This window comes from Panthera tigris, chromosome B3, assembly GCF_018350195.1.
Source record: "Panthera tigris isolate Pti1 chromosome B3, P.tigris_Pti1_mat1.1, whole genome shotgun sequence".
NCBI classification, from domain to species: Eukaryota; Metazoa; Chordata; class Mammalia; order Carnivora; family Felidae; genus Panthera; species Panthera tigris.
Window position 1 is genome coordinate 132,901,789 of NC_056665.1, and position 26,386 is coordinate 132,928,174.

At 48.7% G+C, this 26,386-nt stretch overlaps 1 protein-coding gene across 3 annotated transcripts in view; it reads right to left on the bottom strand.

Annotated features, from left to right (window-relative positions):
- The window catches only part of NRDE2 (NRDE-2, necessary for RNA interference, domain containing), a 51,852-nt gene that overhangs the window by 6,070 nt on the left and 19,396 nt on the right, over positions 1–26,386 (bottom strand). The window contains exons 5-13 of one of the 3 annotated variants that reach the window (XM_042990359.1): positions 20,352–20,802; positions 19,101–19,506; positions 16,829–16,962; positions 14,331–14,451; positions 8,871–9,046; positions 6,492–6,878; positions 4,810–5,738; positions 3,559–3,697; positions 425–496 (exon numbers count right to left, since the gene is read on the bottom strand). In XM_042990359.1, coding sequence (XP_042846293.1) covers positions 425–496; positions 3,559–3,697; positions 4,810–5,738; positions 6,492–6,878; positions 8,871–9,046; positions 14,331–14,451; positions 16,829–16,962; positions 19,101–19,506; positions 20,352–20,802 — 2,815 coding nt within the window. Of the gene's footprint in view, positions 1–68; positions 497–3,558; positions 3,698–4,809; positions 5,739–6,491; positions 6,879–8,870; positions 9,047–14,330; positions 14,452–16,828; positions 16,963–19,100; positions 19,507–20,351; positions 20,803–26,386 lie in introns of those variants that run through there. The other 2 variants (XM_042990358.1, XM_042990360.1) reach the window with 2 other exon arrangements.

Below are 26,386 nucleotides of genomic sequence, written 5' to 3' on the forward strand. Positions count from 1 at the left end.
CTGCCCCCACGCCACCCCCCACAGCCTGCGCTCCCCTTCGGCCTCACTGGGCAGGACGCCCAACTCACAGAAGTGGGGTGGAAGGGGTGAACTCCAGCAAAGCCTTCTCTTCCCGAAGTGGGGTCAGGACTAGGTGGACATCTCTGTCCCCGTGTTTGACACCTCCTGACCGGGCTTGGGGACACAGACCCCAATGCTTTCAGCATCTGGGCTGAGCTTTGGGCAAATGACGGACCCCCTTGCCCACAGCAACGCGCAAGGAAAGGAAACAATCGCCCATCAGCTGAGGCTCCACGGGGGACAGCTGCACCATGAAAGGGTCTGGCATGGGCCCTGTCCACAAGGACACGGGAGAGGGGCGGGCACTGAGGCTTGGCGGGAAGGTCCCTGGGAATGTGTGGATCTCGGGGGCTCTGGAACTTACCTTCGCCCAGGGACAATTCTGAAGTGCTTTGTAGAACACGCCTTTGCTCCTTTCTTTGTTTCCTAAGGAAACCTGAGGCAGGGGGCAAATCACAGAAATGATTACTTGAAGCAGAGAGTCTAGGGCTACAGAAACTACCCTGTACTAATCCACCTGGGGGCTCGGCTGCAGTGGGCCAGCCCGTGGGGAAGGGCTGGTACCGCCACCATAGCATGTGTTCCGTGACCTGCAGCACCAGGACGGGACAAGCACAGAACTGTAGAGGACACGGCTGGTGGAGGAGCAGAGGGCAGGGGTGTGGTGCTCGGGTGGATCTGGGATTCCGACGGTCTCTCCGGAGGCTTACGTACTCAGCACCAGCGCGGTGAACCAAAGAGGCTCTCGTACATGCTGGCCTCTCAATATGTTCTAACTTCTGCTAGCGGTCAATGGGAAAGAAGAAATGGCAGCAGAGGGTAGAATGCAATCCGGTGACCACCGGCTTGGGTGCCACTGCTCCCTTTTCTGTTAGTAAGACTGACTTCATCGAGCCCACGGCACCAGCGGATGGCTTTATACACTCTAGTTTCTTTCCCAATTGTGCAGGTACATGATCTAAACACCCGAAGAATCTTGAAAGTGATGGCAATTTCGGGGCGCCTGGCTGGCTAAGTCGATGGCATGTGCGTCTCTTGACCTTGGGGCTGTGAGTTTGAGCACCATGTTGGGAGTAGAGTTCACTTAAAAATTGTTTAAAAAAGAACGAGGGGTGGTGCCTGGGTGGCTCAGTTGGTTAAGTGTCTGACTTCAGCTCAGGTCATGATCTCCCACAGTTTGTGAATTCAAGTCCTACGTCAGGCTCTGCATGCTCAATACAGAGCCTGCTTGGGATTCTCTATCCCTCCCCAACTTGTGCTCCCTCACTCTCTCCAAATAAACGGATAAACTTAAAAAAAAAAAAAAATTAAAAAAAAAAAAGAACAAACTGTAATTTTAGCCAAAACAACAAGGTTCAGTGGGAAAGCGCTGGTTACTGTGTAGGGAGAACAGCACATTTGGAAGCGCCCCCCAAACAGGTTTTAACCTAAGTCCAAACCTCAGTGGGAAGAGTTAACTGTTTCCCCAATTCCTTTCTTCTCCCATACTCGCCACGGCCAACAACAAACTGTAATTCTTTCCATCGTTCTCCCAAAGAAAATAAGGGAGTAAATCCGCACGTGCGCACACGCATCCGGAAAGGCACAAAGACACAACCAGCCAAAGCACCAGCCCTCCCTATGGAGTCGGCTCCCTTCGGCCTCTCCCTGCACACACGGCCTGCACCCCAGCATTCTGGCCCTATTCTGATTTTTCTCCCGGGTTATCAGAGCCCTGGGAACCGTCCCGGATGCCTCAGGAGCTGTGAGAAGTCCTGCTCTAACTCGGCTCTAACTCCCCCTCAGTCCAGTGCTAACCATTCCAGAAGGAGAAATCCCCCAAGGGCCCCCATTCTTTTCTCCTAAGTCAACAAGTTTTTTTGTCCAAAATCCGAATCTGGCTCATGGAAGATCTTTGTAAAAAATACACCCGGTCCACCTCGCACCACCCATCTCTACCGACCAAGACGGGAGACGTTAGAACTGGCAAACGCGTGAGCCATCGCTTCTCACGCTTCAAGGTCTTTCACCTGCTGACCAAGGGTCGCGTGGTAACGGCGCTGGAAATGTTAGGGAGCGTCTCCTCTCCTTCGGCTGAGTGGCTCCTGTGGCTCCACCCACGGGAGCGGAGATGCGCCTGGAACCCGTTCTGACCTCTGCCTTGGCCGCCACCACGAGTGCGCCGTGAACACCACACCAGCACCTGGACTTCTGGAGGTTTCCACGTCACACACGGGTGTCAAAATACTGAATCTGAGCTCTGGGGTTTTTTAAATGTCACAAAAACACACAAACTTTTGCGGTAATTCATCTTGATGCCGACTTCCGCCCACAAGGAAGTGCCTATTTGTCCCCGGTGGGCCAGGAGGCGGCTGTCCCGGGATCACGCGTCCTCCCTGCCGCTCGGGCCTTTCAGAGGTCGGGGGGAGAGGGGGGCACACCCACATGAATTCTGAAATCTGCGAAGACGGGGGGAGGCCCAGAGCTCTCCTAATCCGTAACTTACTTGCTCTTTACACCCGACTCTGTCCTATGTCAAGTGGAAAAGTCCACAAACTTTGTCTTAAGTTACCCAGTGGAAACAGAGATAAGGAAAATCACTCCTGGCTTCTGAAAGCTACGACGTTCGTTACAGATCACTTGGTTTAGTAGCCTTCAGCTCAAACAATGAAGTGGCCCAGAAGCCTAGGTTTCTAAACCGCCATGCAACGTGGCAGTAGACGTGTTGTGGCAAGTGAGGCCCGTTCTGAGGCCAGGTCCCGAACCAAAGGCAAAGTTGACTCACAGACGCTTGAGGCCCAGGACCCACCCAGCAGCCCCCACACGCACAGCAGCAAAATTAAAGGGCACTGCACCATGTTCAATCACCACGGTACTTTTCAGTGAGACAAAGCTTCTCTGGAGAGGTCGTTGTAAAAGCGACATTCTAGGGTGAATCTTACCTTTAACGACAGAACAGAATCAGGATCTGGGAACTCTTATGCACAGATGGCAAAGAACTAAGGTCTCTTTCCAAAGCTCAGACCACTTCCAAGTTGCTGATCAACAAAGTCAACTCCAAGAGATCCACAACCCGAGACCTCTTCCCCAGTCCTGAGACACCGGACGTTAGTCACCGGGGTTCCCGCGAGGATTAAGCGAGGCCACGGAGGCGTGAGGGCAAAAGCAAGCCCCTGCCAGCTTTGCCAGGAGGTGGCGACCGGACGCCTCTACCTTCCCACTTGTGACGAAGCAAAGCTCGGCATAAAAACAAAAACTCTAGGGGCGCCTGGGTGGCTCAGTTGGTTAAGCGGCCGACTTCAGCTCAGGTCATGATCTCGCGGTCCGTGAGTTCGAGCCCCGCCTCGGGCTCTGTGCTGACAGCTCAGAGCCTGGAGCCTGTTTCAGATTCTGTGTCTCCCTCTCTCTGACCCTCCCCCGTTCATGCTCCGTCTCTCTCTGTCTCAAAAATAAATAAACGTTAAAAAAAAAATTTTAAAAAAACAAACAAACAAACAAAAACGCTACATATTTTCTTACCAAAAAATTCAGGTACATCCTCCACAGTAAGGGGCACTGGCTGCCGTTGTCGCTCCGCAACGCATTTTCAAACAGGGCTCTGATGCGATGTGTCAAGCCGGTCTCGGGAATTGTGGCGTGGACCTCTCTACCATCTACCCTGCAAGACACAGGCTCACGTGACTCCGAGGCCACTTCTCGCACCCACGGCGCCACAGGAAGAAGAGGTACGTTAGTGATGGCAGACATCAGCATCGGCAGGACCAGATGTGTCAGGGATGGTGCTGTCCCAGGTTTGGGGGCGCTAGGGGTGCAGAGTACAGACATGATGTGGCCCCTCCAAGGCCAGAGGAAGGCAGCGTCCAGGGTTGTGTGTTTTCTACACCAGAGTCTGCCTAGACGTCACCCGCAAACTCCTTGCTCTCTGTTTTCCAAAGAAAGCCTACCCTCTGATCAGCGGAATGCAAATTCTACCTTATGAGGAGGAAAGTCCTTTCCATTTAAGGAAAATAGAGTGACTAAAATCCCAACGGAAGAAATAAAAAACGAAGTGAAACACTGTTCAGAGGCAACTCTGAGTAGCCAGCTTCTACGAGGTCAGGGTGAAGCGACAGCAAAGATCTGGAAGGAACAATAATGCCTAAGCTAAGGTGTCCCCAAGACCACCGCCCGACCTTCAGACACAAACACTGTTTCAAGAGGTAACAGTTAAGCCTGATACTATTACCATCTGGAACAACAACAGAGACTGGTAATTCTTTCCGGCTCCCTCTGGGCTCAGCACTCACCTCGGCGGCCCCTCCGAGCAGCCCTAAGAGGCAGGCTCTCAACTGTTCCCACGTTACAAAAGGGGAGCCCGTTAGAGGTGACTGGACTTGCCCAAGGCCACACGGCTGGTAAGTGGAGGAATTGGGATCTGAATCCAGAGTCCTACTCCAGGCCCGGGCTCTTGGTCCATGTGCTCTTAGCACAGCTCCTCGGACAGCCGAAAGCCTGACCGTCACCGCCCACACGCCATAAGCAAGGTTCAGGATCCCAAAAAGCACGGCCTAGGGAGGCAGCCACGAAGGCCCCTAATGAAAGCTGTGGCCACCTGCAAGGCTCTTATTCCTCTTTCCACAGGTCATCCGCCATCACCCGGAACATCCACGGCGGGCGCTCCAGCACCGGCCCATACTCACTTCCGGATCCCTGGGGCCCAGCAGGGCAGTGGGGACCCGGCAGGCGTGCCCCAAAGGTCTGTGGACACACGAACAAGATGTCTGTACTCACCTCTGAACACTCTCCACCAGTCTCTTCCTCATTTTCTCGGCCTCGATCGCAAACAACCAAGGCTCCAAGAGTTTGGTAGACCTGGTGACCGCGTCGAAAAATCTTCTGGTCTCACTGGCTGCGTGGGACCTGCTCTGAATCTGCACGTACGCCCGCCAAAGCAGCTGGTTGCCTGGGTACAACCTTAACGCCTCGGAGAGAGCCTGGCGCAGAGGAGCCAGGGGGTAAAGGCTGACTTTCGTGTGGAACCTGAGCAGGCTCGTGTGCATCAGCGTCACGGCCTCCAGCGCGCCGTGGGGGCCCCGGGCGCGGGCACCGTCCTCCGGGCCGGAGCCCCCTGGGGGAACAGAGCCCTTCAGTTTTGCGAGCACCTGCTCGTACACCCGCACGGCCGCATCGATCCCTACGGTCAAGTACTGAAAGAGCATGAAGCATTTCACCAGGCTAGTCAGGCGGTCGAAGGAGTCGCTGGGAGCCGGAGCGGACACACAGCTGTCGCCCAAACAGTCCTGCAGCGCGTGTTCGTACGCCTTCCGAGCTTTCAAGATGTGAACGGCCAGCGCCTGCCCGGAGTAGGGCCCGCAGGGCCCCTGCTCCGTCAGCCTGGTCAGTACGTGAACGGCTCGCGCCGTGGCGGCCCCTCTCGGGTCCGGCAACAGCTCCGCCTCCAGCCCGGCGTAGAGGAGGCCGAGCTCACACAGCTCACGGTCCCTCAGGTCTCTGCCCCCCGCCATGCTGAGCGCCGTATCGAACACCTTCCTGGCGTCCTCGGTGTTGCCAAGCAGCCACTCCAGATGTGCGTACTGCTTCCAGAGGCAGAAACTGTTGCGGTTTTCTGGCTCCTTCAGGAGATTTTTGGCTAGTTTCTTGCAGTTCTTTCCCTGTGACTTTAGCCTCTTCTTGTTTTTAGTGTGCAGACACCAAATGACCTAGAAGTAAAAAGAAAAGGACTCCCGAGTGCCCTGGGATTTTACGGCAACCCCTCCGTACCGTCAATGTTAGAAAGCCACACAGGTGTCGACACTTCCCGCCTTTCTCACGTGTTTGGTAAACCCTGAGGCTCTCTGAGCTGGGAAGCAATTCAGGATTGTACCGAGGCCACAGGCGCCCCCACACGACTGCATCCAAACCTCTATACACAAGGCTCGTACACCCCGAGTAGTCTCCTCCCGTGAGAGGTGGCCACCACATCTTATCAGACACATACAAGCTGGTGTGTGGATCGGTAGCTCAGATCCTGTCAGAACTGTGTCAGAACTGTGGGTGTTAAGATTCACTACTGACTGGTGACCGGCAGAGGGCAGAAGAGCTCACCCTAGACAAATTTCTAGCAAACGGATATGAGGAGCAGGGTCAAGTAGCTTATTTTATCTATTTTAATAAACCCCGAAATCCTCTAACCCCCGCTTACGCTTAGGCCTGGCTGTTCACACTAACTGCTCCTATAATCCCAGACATCTGACAGCAGAAGTGCGAACACAAACGGCCCCAGTCACTGGCAAGCTGCACCCCTCTTCCTCCTGCCCCCCGCCCCCCGCGGCCCCTCAGCAGGGGCAGCCACACACCAGGAGCCTCTGGGGTCCCCGAACAAGGAGGTGGTGTGGCCCAGTGCTCCGAGGAACACCAAGAGCCCCGTGATCATGTACGAAGCCCCCACGTGGGGTGGAGGAGGCCAGAGTTACCTTCTCGATCTCGTACCGTAACCAAGAGAAGCAGAGCTGAGACCTCTCCCGGCCTGAAAACAAAGGCATCACAAGGTGAAAGATGTTGCGGATGAACTCCTCGCCCTCTCGATTGTGACCCCGGGTCCAGCGCCGGCGGCCCAGTGGGTCTGAGCAGCCAACACAGCTGACACCGGAAGAGGAAAGGTTGAGAAAAGTCAGTGGCATTTCGTCACAAAGCCCGTCATCGAAGATGCTGTTCTCATCCATGGCCAGGTAGAGGCAGGAGGCTGGAGGGCTGAGGCCAGAAGGCACGCCCAGGAACTGCAGAAAGGCCGCAACCAGCTGAAACTGAAGATCCTGGCTGGAAAGACGGATCATAGACTGGGCAATGTCATCAAACAGCACCTGCAAGAGAGACAAGATGAAGGGGCCTGCTCGGGAGCTCGGTTTGTCTACTGTGACAAACAGGGCTTCGTGACTTTCCCCACAGCTCTTTTTACGTGGATGTGCTAATGACTCGATATCATTCAAATTAAATTTTAAACGGACAAGAGCTAGGTTTCCTGAAAGAAACAAAAAAGTCAGAGGCCTCACAGGGCTCCAGAGAGCTGGAGGGAACTGTTGGCAGGCTTACGCCAAAACCTTCCAAAGGAGCCTAATGGATTCACAGAAAATCTGGAATCATACTCACTTCTGAAAGCACACATATCTGCTTTTGTGGTTACTCTAAGTTAACGACAGTTAACGCTGTTTATTAAGATAGAAAATAATTTTATTATTTGGTGATTTCCTTGTACAAAATTGTTTTCGGAAATGAAAAATATGCCCAAAAGGAGATAAAAAGTAGCAAGGCAGGAAGGAAAGGCAGCAGCCATGGACCACGAGGTAAGAGCAACTGGAAGGGAGAATGCTAACGGCAAATGTCCACAGATGATTTCATGCAGTAACTTGAAAAGGTAAGGCCACGGAGACCAGCCTTTGTGTGAGGGCGCTGCTGACCTGCTTGGTCCCTGTGGTTCTCAGCAAAGAGGAAACCAAAGCACGAGCATAATAAAACTGGACGCCCTGGGGTTCTACTCGTCAGAACCGTCAGTTAATCAGAAAGCTGTTCTACTCCAGGCTCTGACTGGAGGAAAAGCTAAGGGACAAGGAATAGCTCACAGCAGCAGTTTGGTCCAGAGACGAACTTCCAGAAAATGGCTGGAATTCTGAGCCTTGAGAATGAACTTCTGGAAGGGTGACCCTGAGCGCCATAAAACCCAAACACCAAGACCCTACTCCTCCCGACACAATCAGCTTCAGCCGGAAAAGGGACTCGCCTGGCGATGGGCCATTCACCAAACATCCGAGAGTGGAGTGGAGGTTTCCCTGAAGTCAGCCCCTCCTTCCTGCGCAGAGCTCCCCACTTTCCTGATCCTAACTGCAGTCCGGCCACCCCATTCGCCACACCCCAAACATTCCAGGCACCCATGCTGACTCCTCTGCCTGGAGCAGATGTGGCTTCAAATATTCACTCACCATCCAGGAACATTAGCTGAGCACTCACCCCAAGAAAAGCACCGTCCACGCACTATGACCCGGCAGCAGGCAAAAATCCCCACCCTCAAGGCAGGTAGGTTGTGAGGGTCACAGACCACAAACCAGGCCGAAGCCAACAAGCCTCGCCACTGCAAACACCCCCCAGGTCTGCACCTAGAACATGCTGTGAGCCACGCAGTATAGTTGGTGTCTTACGAAACTGGGTCAGTTTCAGGTCTCAAAATAGAATCTCTTCCTTTAATGTAAAATCGTCAGAGCTGCTGGTCACTAGACACAGCGCAGCACAGACCAAGGCATTCGATGATAGTAAGTGAGATAACGTGAGACGTAAGTCAAGGACTCGGTAAGTCAAGACGTAAGCCGGGACTCGGTAAATGCTACTTCCCTCCCCAGCAAGACAAGCGGTACACTGATTGTCCCGACACGGCCTCTCCATCCAGGTCCTCTTGTCTTCTGGAATCAAACCTATCTGCTGTACCTCTGAGGATCCCAGAGTGCTGCGGGGAAAGTGGACACGGTTAAAGAATCTAGGACGGCGATACCACGTTTTAAAACCCTGAGTCCTCAGGCTTCTGTGTGAAAAAGTAACTGAATAACCTGGAAGACAGTCTCCGGGGAAGCCTGCCCTCCTTACCTGGGGACAGGAACTACCTGGTCAAGTTCCTCCAAGCTCCCACGTCACCAGTGGCCCAGGAGGTTCCCACAGACAGAAACAGGAGCAAAAGCTAACATCTCCCAAGCCAGGCGCGTGCTCAGACAGTGAGCTCAGCAAGCTTCTTTCAGGTGACCAGACCCCAGGGGAACGGGGAGAAGGCAGAGACCCCAAGGCCGGCCTCCCTCCTGGGCCGGGGGACCTGCCTGTCTCTCTGGATCCTCACAGTCTTCCTCGGTTTGCTTCTTGGTCTTATCAGGGCGCCACGGCCGCCAGTGCCTCTGGTCTCGGGACCGCTCGGTGGCAAGCCAGATCTGCCACCTGGGCAGACTCTTCTCTCTTATTTCCTGGTCCTCATCTTCTGGCTCATCATCATCATCATCTAGACAAGAACGGGACTTTTAGCCCCCCTCACCAGCCACGGACACCCAACCGCTCTGCTACGCCAGCTGCTGTGGGGGGCCCTGGAATGCCATGATGAGTAAGACCCAGGCCCAGCCTTCTGGGACACTCAGGGACTCAGAGGCACCGAGGGACTCTGCTATCATCCATCAAATCCCCAAAACTCCCTGGAAGATTAGCCAATGAAATCAGATGATTTTTAATGCTATCATAGCAATTAAAATGGGAATACGCACATTATAGAACAGCACTGCCCAAGAGGACTTTCTGTGATAATGACATAATGTGTACCCATGTGTCTAATATGGTAGCAACCAGCCACGTGACTTACTGGGCCCCTGAAATGTAGCTGATACCAGAACTAAATTTTTTATTTCATTTTAATTAAAATGGCCACATGTGGGGGCACCTGGGTGGCTCAGTCGGTTATGTGTCTGGAACCGTCTGGCTCTTGGTTTCGGTTCAGGTCATGATCTCACGGTTCATGGGTTTGAGCCCCACATCGGGCTCTGCCGCTGACAGCGTGGAACCTGCCTGGGATTCTCCCTTTCCCCACTCTCTCTCTCTCTCTGCCCCTTCCCTGCTCGCTCGCTCTCTCTCAGAATAAATAAAATGGTCACGTGTGGCTAGTGCCTACGTATTTGGACAACACAGTTCTAGAACGCTAAATGATATTTAATGACAGCCCTGGTTCAGCCTTTCTAAAGCCACCAGAATTTTCAGCCAGTGGCCTTATGACTACAACCGGTGTCCACTTCTCAAAAAAAGGTAATTCAAGATTATCCTGTACTTTCATTTTGTTTCCTAATCCTGAACATGCAGAATGGAAGAGGAGAAAAGTTCAGTATTTAAAAATAAACAAACAGGATATATACATTGGTATAGCCACGCAGAAAACAGTTGGCAGTTTCTTATAAAACTAGACACGCACTTATTCAAAGACCTGGCAACTACAGTCTTTGGTGCTGATCCCAGAAAAATGAAAATCTACGTACACACTAACACCTGCACACTAACACCCACGGCAGCTTTATCCACAGTGGCCAAGCCCTGCAAACGCTCCAAATGTCCCGCAGTAGTAGGTGAAACGAGCTGATTCGTCTACACCTACTATTCACAGTAAATGTGAATACACTATGGACGCGTGAAACAATTCAGATGGATCTCAGGAGAATGATGCTAGGTGAAAAAAAAAGTCAATCTTAAGAAGTCACACAGAACACAAATGTTGGTGAGGATGTGAAGAAACTGGAACCCTTGTGCACAGGTTGGGGAGAACAGAAGATGGTACAGTGCTCTGGAGAACAACATAGCGGTGCCTCGGAGAAGTTTTTAAAACTACCGCATGATCCAGCATTGCCACTTCTGGGCACACGTGCAGAAGAACTCTAAGCAGGTTCTCAGAGACACGTGTACTCCATGTTCACAGCTGCAAAAGGTGAAGCAACCCAAGTGTCCGTGGACAGGTGAACGGATAAATAAAATGTGGATGCCATTCAGACTTAAAAAGGGGGTATTGAGGGCCGCCTGGGTGGCTCAGTCGGTTGAGCGTCTGACTTCAGCTCCGGTCATGATCTCACGGTTTGTGAGTTTGAGCCCCTCATTGGGCTCTGTGCTGACAGCTCTGAGCCTAGAGCCTGATTTGAGTTCAGTGTCTCCCTCTCTCTCTGCCCCTCCCCTGCTCATGTCCTGTCTCTCTCTCTCAAAAACAAACAGTAAAAAAAAATTTTTTTAATTAAAAAAAAAAAAAGGAGGTACTAACACATGCTACACGTTGGACAAACCTGGAAGACATTATGCTAAGTGGAATAAGCCAGTCACAACACAACAAGTACTGTCTGATCCCACTTATCTGAGGTTCCTAAGATAGTCGAATTCAGAGACAGGAAGTAGCATGGTGGCCGTGGGGGCAGGGGTGGGGTAGGGTGGGGAGAGGAATGGGGAGTCACTGCCTAATGGGTACAGAGTGCCAGCTGGGCAAGATGAGGAAGTTGAGGAGATGGACAGAGGTGAAGACAGTTGCACAAGAGTGTGCATGTAGTTAATGCCACTGAGCCGTATATTTAAAAATGTTGTTTAAGTGGTAAACTTTGTATGTATTTTACAACAGGAAATTGTTTTAAAAAGTCACACACCCTATGATTCCACATATCTAACATGTAAAATAACGTGACAACATAATAACAGAGGTGGAGGGCAGATCAGTGGTCCTCCGAGGTGGGCGTGGGGGCAGACATGGCTACCAGGCACAGCATCAGGGAGCCCGGTGGTGACGAATCGTTCTCCGACAGCAGGGGTGGTTATAGGAAGCCATGCCTGCGATTAGGCTGCACAGCACCAAGCACGCAAGCAAATGAGAGCTCGTCAAGCCATGAGATGCGCGGGTGCGCACGGGCACTCACACACGCGCGCACGCACACAGGAGACCGCCCCAGGGTCATTTCCAGGCTGTGCGACTGCACAGTCGCTGGTGGGCCCTAGGGCGGGGGGAGGGGGCACAAAACCTCCCTGTGTATTTTCCAACTTCCTGTGAATCTCTATTTCAAAATAAATGAGTAACAAGAACTCCAGAGAATTTAAAGGCATGACGTGTACATTAGCATTTTAAAGTTTATTTATTTATTCTGAGAGAAAGAGTGCGAGTGGAGGATGGAGAGAGAGAGAGAGAGAGAGAATCCCAAACAGGCTCTACACTATCAGCACAGAGCCCAATGTGGGGCTTGAACTCACAAACCGTGAGATCATGACCTGAGCCCAAGTCAGATGCTCAACCAACTAAGCCACCCAGGCGCCCCTCTACATTTGCATTTTAAACTCAATATTCTATCTATGGCTCAGTTGGTTGAGCGTCCGACTTTGGCTCAGGTCATGATCTCACAGTTTGTGGGTTCGAGCCCCGCATTGGGCTCTGTGCTGACGGCTCGGAGCCTGGAGCCTGCTTGGGATTCTGTGTCTCCCTCTCTCTCTGTCCCTCCCCCACTCATGCTGTCTCTCAGAAATAAAAATGTTAAAAAAAAATTTTTTTAATAAATAAATAAAATAAACTCAATATTCTATCTAAACACTCTTCTGAGTTATCAAAGAAAGGTAAAATTTAACTATCACCTTCTTCTAAAGACTTACATTTAAGGTAATCCTTTAACCACACTGAAAACTTCTCACCATTAAGAGAAATCACCTGTGAGTCACACATCAGACTTAGATACCTGAACTTATTACATTAGAAATTCAAAAGATTACATGGTTTTGGAAAGACATATATAAATACGTAACAACACAGACTAACAGAAAGTGAGGGTGAGAGAGAAGAAATGAGCTGTGATGTATGAAGAAAAAACACCTCAGAATCAATGATAAATACCAACTACACTCTAAATGCTGACCTTGTCAAGATGGACAAGAAAACTTAAAAATAAAGCAAAAACAAAGAATAGTTATCATTTCATTTTTCTGGAAACAAGAAACGGTCAGCCTTTCTTCTGATCCTGTTGGTTTTCTGGAAGGGTCCCACTAAATTCATTTAACTCAATAGAAGATTCTCCGTAACAGAAACGCCAACTTATGTCCGTAACTTGACATTAAAAATCAAGGTTTTACCACTTGCATTATCTTTCTGGGAAAACAAACTCCACATCTGATTATGAGTAACTGTTGGGCCTTTGAGCACTTTTCAGAGAAGTAATGCTAACTTGGTCCCTGGACACTGCTGTGAGAATTCTTTCTTCTCACAGAACATGGTAAACCTTAGAACATAAATTCCATGCACTTTAAGAGTCTTGCCCATTAAAACAAAAACAAAAAAGCAGCCGAAACACAGAGAGGCATGCTGAGCTGGTAACTCAAAGAGAAGTTACCACCAGAAAGACTTCCATTTTCTGGTCCTTCATGGGTCTTGCAGACTCACTGGCTTAAGAGGGTTACACCTACAAACATTTTGCCCTGCAGGTCATTTTTCTTCATATAGGAACCCCTGGCGAGCCTGAAGAAGGTTTCCAGTTCTCTTTGGGAGAGAACACTCTGGGAGAGTCAAAGGAGCTGAGCCAAGCGAGCGTGACCTTCCCTGATGGCGCTGCCCCCAGCAAAGCTGCTCCGGGCACCTGAAGGGCCAGACAGGCCGCCCGGCCTGGAGCGCTGCACAGCCACACTGACCGAGGCTAATCCAGAGTTTTCGTTCCTCAGGTGAAGACGCCGAGGCCAGAAGGGTGACGTGTGTGAGGAGGGGCCCCCTTGCACTTTCAACAAAACCAGGGTGTGAAATCCCAAGGAGCTGAGAGCTGCACTGGCCAGTATGACAGCCGTGCACATGCGGCTACAGGGCCCTTGGAAGTGGCAAGTCTGAACTGAAATGTGCTAGAAAGTGTAAGATACACACCAGACTTCAAAGAGCTTGTATGAAAAAAAAAATGCAAACTATCTCAATGTTTAAATTATTAGTTACATGTTGAAATATTAAGGTTTTGACACACTGGGTTAAACAAAATATATTCCCATTAATTTCACCATTTTACCTTTTTATTATTATTTTTAGTTTTTTATGTTTATTTATTTATTTTTTTGAGAGAGGGGGAGGGAGAGAGAAATCCCAAGCAGGCTTCGCACTGTCAGCATGGAGCCCGATGAGGGGCTCAAACCCACGAAACCATGAGGCCATGACCTGAGCCGAAAGCAAAAGTTGGACGCTTAACCGACTGAGCCACCCAGGCGCCCCACCATTTTACCTTTTCAATGTGGCTCTTAGAAAATGTAAAGTTATTTTTGTGACTTGAATTATGTTTCTATTGGACAGTGGTGTCTTAGGGTGTAAATCTGGAACGTGCTTTGGGGTCACTTAGAATGAGTTACACAAATGCTAGTTAATATTTCATAGTATTCCTAAACAGGCAAGTGTTTGTCAAAGGATTTGTTGGTCTGTCCACTGCCAAGGAAAGAGAAAGACTGACTTAAGTACACACTAAATGGGGCAGGGAGAGGGGGGATTAGTAACAAGATTACTTCTTCAGGAGCAACCTTATAAAAGGAAAAATGAAAATTACTGCCCTTGGAAAGAAACTCGAACCCTCCAAAGGCCTGGGGGGTTGAGTGAAAGACCCTAAGGGTGAGGGGACAGTCTATTCTCCAAACGCAACCACTTAATGTATTTTTGACATACAATGTTCTTCAGGACTAATAAACAGCTTACACATATAAAGAAATAATCATGAAGATACAAAAACACATTCCAGAAGAAAAAGGCAGAGGCATACGCATCCTGAGAGGCGCCTTACCTGGACTGATGACCACCCAGCCGCCCCGCTCCTGCTGGTGCATCCACGCTCTCCAGCCTCGGGCGCCCTTCTCGCCAACCCGGGGCTCCCCACTGTCCCAGAAGGGCTCAAAGAATTCCACCTGTTCAGGTTGAAAATATGGAGGTTAGCCTAAGTTGTACAAAACTGCTGAGTCACTGAGCAGAGTGCGTTCTGACTGGCGTAAGAGGGGCTTATGGCAGAAATCTTGCTCGCCATCAGTCGTCCTAGTAGATATGGGATACATCCCCAAAATAAGAAAAAAATAATTACGTAGTGTGGGGGGCAGCCTCCAAAATAGCCCCCCAGGACCCTGACCCCTGCCCTGTGGCATTCACACCCCTGAGCATGGGCTGGACCCAGTGACTTACAACGAACACAATACGGCAAAAAGTGACGAGCTACCACTTCTGAGAACCAGTGACAAAAAGACCAGCCGTGGTCACCGAGAAGGGCCTCCAGCGGAGTGGGAGAGGAACGGCTTCCCAGCTCTGACCCTGCTGTAGAACAGTCTAACTGGGGACAGTGACCCTGCCAGTTCCCTTAAAGCCACTGGGCCCCTGAATACCTGAAATCATGTTGCTTTCCAGACCTTCTGTGGGGAAGGGGATTGATTCAGTTTCAACAGGACAGCCTGGGAGCTCCTGATGGCATGACCTCTCAGCTCTGTGTTCCTAACTGGCACAGTGCCCAATACATAGTAGGGACTCAATAAACGCTTGTCGGCAGAGAATGGCACGTGGCAGGCATCCGGTGAAGAAAATGGCCTGCGTGTTAAAGCCAGGCCCTGGGATCACACCTCAGCTCTCACGCGTTTGGGGCATTAGGTCCGCTGTGTGTGGACCCCAGTTCAGTGCGGTAATTCCCCGTGGAAGAGAAGTGATCACAGCCACGAACAGGAGAGCAATCGTCTCATCAGCTGACAATAAGGACTTTAAAAGTGAACCAACGACTTGCTCAATAGAAGCGTTTATAAGAAACATTTTGAAGAGGGCGAGGTGGTCCACGGCCCAGGAGCTGCAGGACTGTCCAGCCTGAGCCTGGAGGAGCACCACACACACCGGGAAGAGGGCTGGGTCCCCGCACCGAGGGCCCGTCAGCCGCCTCGGGAAGGGGAGCTGGGAAGACCACCCCCCTCTCCACGGGTCTTGTTCTTCCAGGAGGGATCGAAGAAAGTCACTCAAGAAAAAGAAGTGTATCTTTTTTTTTAACTGTGACGGTTATAACCAATTTATTCATCCCATTGAAACAGACCAGACTCTGCTTCTTTGATGTTATGCCGTGTATGGTAACGATGTCTCTCAGTTATAAAGATATGGTACGTCATCAAAGAAAAAGCCTTATTTCAAAGTTGCCTTGCAAGTGCTTTGAGACTACATGTGCTACTAATATTTAAAATCTCCAGAGTGTGCAACAGTGGACACTCTGGGCGAGTGGCTCTTGATGCTTCACAGTCCCGGGCAGGGCCCTCCCCACAAGTCGCTGTCCTCATCACAGACAGCGAGTGTCAGCAAAGGGCGGCGATGAGGGCCGTTCCGATCCTGCCCCCACAAGCACACACCCTGTGCCCCGCAGTCAGCTAAGACTCATGTCTACGGCACGCCATATTCCTAAAATAGCAAAGCATGTCTTAAAATAATGTTGTTATCTGGCTTATCATACTGCTAATCAGTTATACTAACATTAAGCAATATTCTTTAACCCAATTTTGCCTAGGAAAAAACAGATCAAAATAATGATGATAAAAATAGTCTTCAAATGCAATTCACGGACATTCCACAAGATGGAGACCTCAGCCTCTCAAGACCTCTGTTTAAGTTCACCATAAATTCAGCTATCCTACCCATCTTCCACCAGAGCCCCTTCGCAAAGCAGGAAACTGAGATTTCTTCCAAGGAAAAAGGGAAAGGAAGGCTTTCTTATACGGCTCTGTGGTAGGATGTTTTTACTGCTTCAACATCACAAATATGGGCAACGTTCATGTGTCACCTAAATGATAACAGGTCCCCCATTAGGACGTGTGTTGATAAACCACCACCAAGTAACAGCGTTTGCAATTCCCACGAAGATCTTAGGTGGTGGAAATGTTAACTGGGGAAATGACGTAAGACCAAATTTCAAATGCACGAAGGTAGGACAGAGTAAGATGTGACTTCAGAGGCGTAACAATTGTTTCTCTGCCTGGTGAGGACAATGAGCACTGAAACAAAGCTCCTAAGAAAAAAGGGGGGACATGGTGAGTCTTTATATGGGGGGGGGGGAATCCTTCATCTCTCCATGTTTCACCACCTTCATTATGGAATTTTCCTTGGATCACCACAACACTCTGAAAAGTAATTCTCAGCAAGACTGATACAAAGGAGGACAGGATATTTGAAAAATACCAGTACCATGTCCCAGGATCCACACTTGCCCCCAGAAGAGAGAAGAACGGGAGAGGGAGGAGAGAGGGAGGTGGGTCACGCAACCAGAACCCCCACCTGTCCTTTGGTGGGCAGGTCTTTCACACTGTCGGGTTTGAAGAAGGTGAAGTCGACCATGGCCTGGAACAGAGAGACCGCCTTCTCAGAGTGACCAGCCTGCCGCAGGAAGTGGCATTGCTGAAGAAAGAGACCTGAAAACGGGGAGAGAAGGGAGACTCCTGGTTAACAGCATCAAAGGGAAAGAACACAGCTTCTAAAGCATGCATTCTGGGGCTCCTGGGTAGCTCAGTCGGTTGTCTCCGACTCTTGATTTTGGCTCAGGTCATGATCCCAGGGTCATGGGATCGGGCCCCACATCGGGCTCTGTGCTCAGCATGGAACCTGCTTGAGATATTCTCTCCTTCCCTCCCTCCCTCCCTTCCTCCTTCCCTCCCTCCCTCTCTCTCTCTCTCTCCCTCCACTTCCCTCCCTCCCTCCCTCTCTCTCTCTTTCTCTCTCTCTCTCGTCACCCTATGCCCTTTTCCCTGCCCCTCTTCCCCTCTCCCCCCGCCCCCTACCCTCCTTGTGCACACTCACCCACACTCTTTCTAAAAATAAATAAAAAATAAACAAAAATGTGCATTTCCACGCCAAGAATATCTTTTCTCCAAATTTAGTTATTGTGGTAATTTCAAAGCCGTAATAACACATGTCCTTATTAAAAGGATTCACAATGGTACTGTAATCAAATGATGTACATTTATCCCAATTTTTTTTTGAAATCATCGTGGAATACAAATACTGACAAAAACTACATATGTTATAGGAAAAGAAGGCAAAAGGTTGGTCTGACCAGTTAATCAAATATTCAAAGCTCATTATGCCACGAAAAATTCTCGGGAAAGGATGATGTAGATTGTCATCAGAAAGCAGAGAAGTGTGCCGAAAGCTAGATGGCAGTAACCATCGGCAGCGTTCATCATCTCTTCAGAGTCAGCTGTAAGCAAATCAGGGTTCCATGTTCGAAGACGTTGGTTTGTCTCAACTGTGGTACAACTCCATTTACTAGATACTATTAAGCTATATGAGCATATACCGCGAACAGTATCAAACATGAGACTCTATGTCAGCGTGGCAAGTGCTTACTATTTCTGGAGCAATATATTTCTATCTTTGGAAGGTAACAGAAATAGCAAGGTTTTGATCAAATAAATGCCTGCTGTGTGCCACACACTGAGCTGTCTCAGGCAATGTGCAGGTAATGTGCTCAATAACCCTCCCAAACAAGTACTGTACCACTGGTGCTGAGGGAGAAACTGGCACTCAACCAGGTTCAGGAACAGGCAAGGTCACCAGGGAAGGGCAAACCCAGGGTTCGAGTCAAGAGTGATATTCTCCAGCTCCTGCTTCACATGCTGCCTTCAGTAGCTCACTAGTGGATGTAGTTTATATTCTAGCCTCCTGTGGGACACACCAGAACTGTTAACAGCAAAGTAAGAGCTGCTGCTATGCAGGGGCGCCTGGGTGGCTCAGTCGGTTTAGCGTCCGACTTCGGCTCAGGTCATGATCTCACAGTTTGTGGGTTCAAGCCCTGTGTTGGGCTCTGGGCTGACAGCTCGGAGCCTGGAGCCTGCTTCCGATTCTGTCTCCCCGCTCTCTGCCCCTCCCCCCACTCACGCTCTGTCTCTCTCTCAAAAATAAACATTAAAAAGAGGGGAGCGCCTGGGTGGCTCAGTCGGTTAAGCATCCAACTTCGGCTCAGGTCATGAATTCCATGAACTCGGCAGTTTGTGGGTTTGAGCCCCGCGTCGGGCTCTGTGCCGACAGCTCAGAGCCTGGAGCCTGCTTCAGATTCTGTGTCTCCCTCTCCCTCTGTTCCTCTCTCTCTCTCTCAAATAAAGATTAAAAAAGAAAAAAAAAAAAGAACTGCATTTACACAACGACCTCCAGTCAACTTGGGCTTCCCCCTGAACACCACAGCCTGAGATCCTAGAACGGGGGAGACGGCCAGACCAGCACCTCCACAGAGAAGGTCACGGACAGCCAGAACATTCCAGACTTCTCTAGGTTTCCTCGGTTAATAAGCAAAAAGGCTGGAACTTCCAGACCAGTGATACTTCTCTAACTTTACTGGCTCTAATGCCCACCCCACCACCCCCACCCCCGACCAAGAAGCTGGAAAGGGGAACATCTGTGGTAATCACAAGGAATTCCAATACTTTTTTGTTTAAATCAGTTCTATCCGTGTCGACACTTCTAAAGTAAAGCAAAACTAAATGTTCATTTCTGATGAAAGCCGAAAGAAAGGAGAGCTCCCCCGGACAAAGGGATCTGGTCCTCGGCTTCTTACCAAACATGGCGTCCTCGGTGCCCGGCAGGGCGGGGTGCGATAAGATGCTGCCATCCTTCACGGCAGACAAGGTGCTCAAGCACTTGCCGTACAGACCGTGAATTTTTGACACCGTAAAGGTGCTAAACTGGCTCTGGCAAAATAAAAGGTATTTCTGCCACAGGGCTGTATCGTTGGGATGCAGAAAGATCAGTTTCTGCCACTCTTTGGCCAGGGCGGAGGGCTCCCAGAACTCGGAGCAGAGCTTCAGCTTGGCGAGTTTCAGGTCCACGCTGCTCTGGTTGCTTTCGATGGCCCGCTCCAGGATGGCCAGCTTCTTCTCCAGAACGAGCCTCAGAGACCGCTTCCGCTTTTCCTGCTCTCCTTCCTCGATGGCATACAGGCCAGGGCTCTTCATGACCTCGTCCTCCAGACAAAAACATCAAGTTAACAAATACGAACGGCAGTGGGGAGCCTCAAACGCTCACCGCCGGGACAGAGACGCTCACAGCCCTTCCGGGCCGCACCGCCCGTCACCTCTCAGAATCAATCGTTAGTCCTGCTTTCTTGATAAGCATTTATCAGTGTTTTGTTTTGTTTTTGTTTTGAGTGGAAACTCTGCTACTGGGGCACCTGTGCCACCTGATACGTTTGATCTTGCATTTATTTCCCTGTCTACGTTCTGCCATTTCAAACTTCGATCACGTATCAATAGCCAGGGTTCAGTATCTTGGAAACTGCTTCCCAAGAGCCAACTTTACCAATAAAACAGCCAAATGTGAGGCAAAACAGGATAATTGTACACGTGGTTCAGCAACAGAGAAGTAGGACGAACACAAAGCCATGTACTTTGGGACGGGAGCAGCACAGCTCTGACCAGGGAATGGTGCGAACACCACCTTCTCCCCCTGGATTCTGCGTGTTTTGCACGCTGTCTATACCTCACGGGTACATCTCCCTGCCTGGTGAACGTCTACTCTTCTTTCCAGATTCAGGTCAGATTTCACCTTCTTCTGGAAGCCCTTTCTCACTCCCTAGTAGCAGGTCACTCCCTCATCCTACCCCCAAGTTCTGCCCGGAAGCACGCGCGCGCTACCCCACACTGCATTTATTCAGTCTGACCAAGTTCAGGGCGAGGGCTCCAGTCTAATCATCCTCAAACGCCCAGTGCCAGGGTTCCTCCCAGGGGCTCGAAAAACTCAGCACAGCAAATCTGTTTTCCCCAAACTAGGACAGTCACTCCGGTAAGAGAACTGGGACGGCGACACTTACCTGAAAAGCAACAAATGCCATCCACAGCTGAATATCCCGGGGATTCTCCCGAACTCTCCTGTTAAACTCCTCCACCTTGGCCTTGAGCAGGGCATGCTCTCTGTCTGTCTGTGAGTCTGGCTGCTTTGATTCTTGCTCTGAAGGACCCTGTCCTTGTAACCACTGCGTGGTGGACTGATCATAAATCCCCAGAGGGTTCAACCAGGTCGTAACAGGAGGAGCCACATCATCGGAGCCCTTCACTGGGATAAATGAGACCGGCTCAGATGAGGGAGGTTCGGTTTTACCGCCAACGGCGACTCCGTCAATGTTCATCAGTCCCACGCTCTTCTTCGTGAAATAGCGCTCGACATGCTTGTGTGAGTGCTTCTTTTCTGTGGCAGCCCCCTCCCAGGATATGCACTGCTTCTTAGGGTTAATGCCAAGGCAGGAGTCTCCTTTCCTCTTGTATCTTATATTTGAAAAAGAAAAGAAGACACCGAGGGCGTTATGTGCACGGCCTCTGCACAGGCGAAGGCTCAGCTCAGCAGACCTCAGCTCTCGTTAGACAAGTTAACTGCATGTATTCAAATTCACCTCACCTTCAAACTGTTTCTATTTAGAGAAATATGAGAATTAGCAATTAACTTTTTCTGTGTTTGACTTATTCCCCTAAACACTTCAATTCTTTGTTAACATCTCATGAATTTAAGATCATGCCTGTCCTCCAGATTCTAGTAATTTCTATTTTCCTGGAGCTTTGTAAAGTACTGCCCCACACGTTTTGTCATCGATCATCACAATCATACATACCCAGGCAAGGGAGAAATCCTCATCCCCTTTTACACTATTGCTAAGGACACTGAAACCCTGAGTGATAATGTGTCATCTGTCTCCTAGACCAGTCCCTTTTCTTCAATGTGGTCCTGCATCTCCACTTAAGAAGAAAATGGAGAGGGCTAAAATTGTAGTTTTAGTCCTGAAACAAAAGTATGTTGGACAAAGTTACATTTGGCTAGTTTCTACTCTAGGGGAAAAGAGTCTGGGTTCTAAAATGCTTTTATGGGACATGTAGGTGTCCCCAGAATTACAAACACAGGACCACCGAGTATCTGCACAAAAGCTAAGGGAAAGTGTGCACTTTTCTGTACGCATGTTATACAAACAGTCAAGTGAAAAATGGGCAAAAGATCTGGAAGGAATTCACCAAAGAGGACACGAATGGCCAATAAGCACACGCAGAACTGCTCAACACCATTAGTCATGACGGAAACGCAAGTTAAAACTACGAGATACACAGCATACCCACCAGAACTGCTAAAATTAAACACTGACTCTCATGTGCTGTTAGTGAGAATGTGAGTTGGTACAATCACTTCGGGGAAAGGTCTGTAAACTAAACTTAGACTTACCAACTGTGACCCAGCGATTCTATTTTAGGTATTCACCCAAGAAAAAGGAAACTGCATTTCTACACAAAGACTTGTGCTCAAATATTCTCAGTGGCTCTATTCATAACAGCCAAATACTGCAGAGTCCAGACGCTCAGCAATGAAAGAACAGATAAACAACAGTATGGCCACACAACAGAAGACGACCGGCAGCGAAAAGCAACGAAGTACCGGTAAATGCCACAACGTGGCTGAATCTCCAAAACATCACACTGAGTGAAAGGAGCCAGACACGAAAGGGTGCAGACTCCATGATTTCATTTAGACGGAATTCCAGAACAGGCAACACTAGTTAATGATGGGGAAAAAATCAGAACAGCAACTGCCCCTGGGGAGATGGGGAGTGGACTGAATGGAAAAGAGCATGAGGAGACATTCCGGGGTCACGTTAATGTTCTGTATTTTCACAGGGGGCTGGGTTATACAGGTGTATCATGAAGATTTGTGTGTTACACTGTATGCAAATTTTAAGTCAAAAGAAAAAAATGAAACAAATCTTGAATGCTAGTTAATGACATGCATTCTGAAGCATGGAGGGGGCAGCATACTGATGCTGGCATCAAATGAACAAGGTGGGTTAGAGGACGGACGAACAGATAAATATGTGATCAGGCGAGGGCAGCAAGATGTTAATGGCAGAACACAGAGGGTGGGAATACGAGCTTCTTTCAACTGGTGCTGTATTTTTTTTTTTTTTTTTTTTTTTAATTTTCGTTAACATAATGCTGTGGGGAGCGGCATGAGGAGGAGAGAGCTGCCGCTGTCTACTGTCCTCTTCCAGAAAAATCTGTCTCCACCATCTCCTGGTCGAGGCCCAGCAGCTCCTTTGCCTCCCGATAGTCAACAGGTGCCTGTGAAGCCTCCCTCACCGCTCACACACGCCCGTTCTCTTTATCGTCTCCCCTGGCTCCTCCTAGGTTACTTCCTGACGGTCTCTCCCCAGCCTAGTCCATATAGCGGTCAAAACAATTTTCAGGTCTCCCCTTCATGACTATTTTGTTTTCACTAAAAATGAACGGTATTACGACATTCACATAATCTCTTGAAAAATGTTTACAGAGTTTTCTGACGTTAAAGTGCATTTTGTAAAACCGATTTTAAGAGCTGCACTTTATAACAGATGAAAATGATAAAGGAGAAAAAAAAGAATCTTACTGATATATATCAAGTGCCTACTTTCAGATATGTGAAAATAGTTTTAAAAATAGTTGATGTTAGGGGCATCTGGGAGGCTCTGTCGGTTAAGCGTCCGACTTTGGCTCAGGTCATGATCTCACAGTTCGTGGGTTCGAGCCCCGTGTCGGGCTCTGTGCTGACAGCTCGGAGCCTGGAGCCTGCTTCTGATTCTGTGTCTCCCTCTCTCTCTGCCCCTCCCCTGCTCACATTCTGTCTCTGTCTCTCAAAAACAAAATAAATGTAAAAATAATAATAATAATTTATAAAAAAAATAGTTGATATTAGGGGCATCTGGGAGGCTCAGTCGGTTAAGCGTCCGACTTCGGCTCAGGTCATCATCTCAAGGCTCGTGGGTTCGAGGCCCGTGTAGGGCTCTGTGCTGACAGCTCAGAGCCTGGAGCCTGCTTCGGATTCTGTGTCTTCTTCTCTCTCTGCCCCTCCCCTGCTCATGCTCTGTCTCTCAAAAATAAATAAATGTTAAAAATAGTTGATATTATGGCTTCAGGCTTTCCTCCCTACTTTAAGCACTTTGCCACACCATTAGTTTTAGCAAATATCATTTTTATTGTAAAGCTTTAAATTGGCCCACTGGAGGGGTAAGCCCTCATTTAAGTTAACGTCCTTCTATTTGGGTTTTATCTAATTTATCACTTGTCATAGAATCTTAATTGGGCAAAACCTAGGATGTAATTTAATGCAATATTCCTCCAAAGGAAGGCATGTTTCCTGTAAAATCCTTATCAAATAGTCAGCTGGTCTTACCTGAATAATTCCAGAAGGAATTATTGGAGATTCAGTGAAGGATATCAATGGACATTTAATTTAAATGAATTCAGCTATAAGGAAAAGGGAAGGGATGGGAAGGGAAGAGAAGGGAAGAAAGAAAAGAAAAAGGGACAGGGTATGGGAAAAGAATATATTTAAATCAAGCATATAATTCTGCCCTGAATCCACTGAGTGGCTCTGAGTCCCAGAGTGAGCTGTGCAATAATAAATTTGCCTTTCTTTCAGTGACTTCAATTCACACATGGCTCTCATGGTGGCAGTCACCTGGGTCCACATTCCAACCCCACCATTTACTAACAAGATGACCCTGACCAAGCTATTTCAAACAAAAACCAAAAACCTGTCTGTGCCTCAGTTTCCTCATCTGTGAAACGGAAATAATGGTACCCATGTCATAGAACAGCAGGGACGATCAAAAAAGTTTATAAATTTGAAGTCCTTAGCCATATAATAAGGACTAGATAAGTTTAAGTTATTATTATTTTATAAGACTTGGCTCTTAAACATAAGCCAACTATTTCATCTGGTATACAGCCAAAGAAACAATCCATTCCAAAAATGGATTAAAACTGAGCTGAACTTCACTGACAGCCAGGATGTTAGTCCTAAGGCATTTTCCGAAGGTAATTCTGACTCTTATACACAAACCCTAGGTCCCGTTCACTACAATACTCTAACACACACCAGGTCACTGCTGGGATGCTCCCACGATGAGAAAATTTGCTCTGATACTGAGCCCAATCTTTCTGGAACTTCCACTCATTGGTCCTGGCTCTGCCTTCCCAAGTTACACAGAACGTTGCCAACCCACCTTCCAAAGACGGTCCAGCAAAGCTTAAAAGACAGTGACCATGCTGCTGTCACAAGCCAAATACCCACAAGCCCTCATCTGGTCCTCACAGGACAGTGCTAGCCAAGTCCTCTCAATGCTCCTGAGTTGTCACTGCCCCTAAGTGTGAAAATTCACAGCCTGACTAAACACCCCGTTCTCTGACCAACTCACAATGCTGTGGGATCAATACCTTCCGAGATCTGGACATTCAACAGCTGTACAGCCATTAATCCGGTCAAGACTTACCTCCCCTAAACTTTAGGAATTAACTGGAAAATAACACCAATGCCCAAGCCCTTCCCATAGTATCTTTGCAATTCAAATGAATATACTTGTCTCATTACTCTCTTCCTAAGATCTGGGCCGTTCATTAGCACAGATTTAAGAGCCACTCACTGTGAATACTCTTCCCTTTTCATCTATTAATAAATAATGCCTCTTTATTTTTGCAAACCGATTTCTAATTCATATCCATTATCTCTGATATCTGAGTGCAAGACCCAGCAGGAGTTAACAAATGAAGACACAGAGGCTCAGACAGGGTAAGGGATTCACCTGGGATTCCATTATTAGTAAACGGCAAAGTCCATTTCCCAATCTAGAACACACCCTACCAGACAACCAGGCCCATCTTTACTTGGGGACAGCAAAAGAACATTACTGGTTCGAGGAACACAGGTTCCCAAAAAAGCTGCTTCTAGGCAGTATGATCTCCGGAGGCTACGTAACCTGTCTGAGGTTGCTTTCCTCGTTCGGAAAAGAAGAGTGCGGCCCTCCTTACACAGCAGCTGGAGGGTCAGACAGGCTAACGGGAGTGAAAGAGCAGGCTGGGCCGGTGCGTGCTGGCCTCCCCATCTTTGGCTGGGTCCTCCCACATCTGTGGCGTGGAAAATCTAACAAGACCTTGAGGAGCAGGAAAATAACTCAAAAATATATGAATACAAATATATGAATATATGAACAGTCATGCCTCTCAGACATGACAGTATGCAGCTATAAATACGCACTAAAATCTTATGGATATAAACACATCATAAAGGAAATCTTTGTTGGAATCACCTATGTGGTGAGGAATAACGTCATGATGAATGGCAACCATGAAAATTGGGAGGTGCAGCAAAGTAATGGAAACAGACGTTTAGTTTAAAAAGTAATCAGCTTATAAAGAACGATAATGGTCTCCCCTTGGCTTTATATTCCAATATTCTCTACCTTCAATTTTCATTACCTGTAAGCTGTTTGGGAACAGAGATTGGGTGTCACTGTTCTTTGTGTCCCGACAGTGTCCTACAACTACTAAGTGTCTAAGGGATTTAAGAAGCATTTAAATATTTTTGATTGGCAGGCTAGAAAAGTTTAATGAACTAATTACTGAAGCAAATACCATCACCCATTTTTTATCTGGTGATGTACACTGGAAACGTTTTGAAAAAGTCGTTACTATTTAATGTCTTTTTTTTTAAACGGCTTACGTGGGGGAGAGAGAAATAACAGTCTCCATAACTTATAGATCAGGGGCACCTGGGTGGCTCAATCAGTTCAGAGTCCAACTTCAGCTCAGGTCACGATCTCATGGTTTGTGGGTCCAAGCCCCGCCTCGGGCTCTGTGCTGACAGCTCAGAGCCTGGAGCCTGCTTCGGATTGTGTCTCCCTCTCTCTCTGCCCCTCCCCTGCTCACCCTCTGTCTCTCGCTCTCTCAAAAACAAACATTAAAAAAAAAAAAAAATGGCATACAGATCAGACCAAATGGTTTCTGGATAGTTTGTCACAATTACTTACTTCAAGGTATTTGTAGAGTAACTCGTTCAACA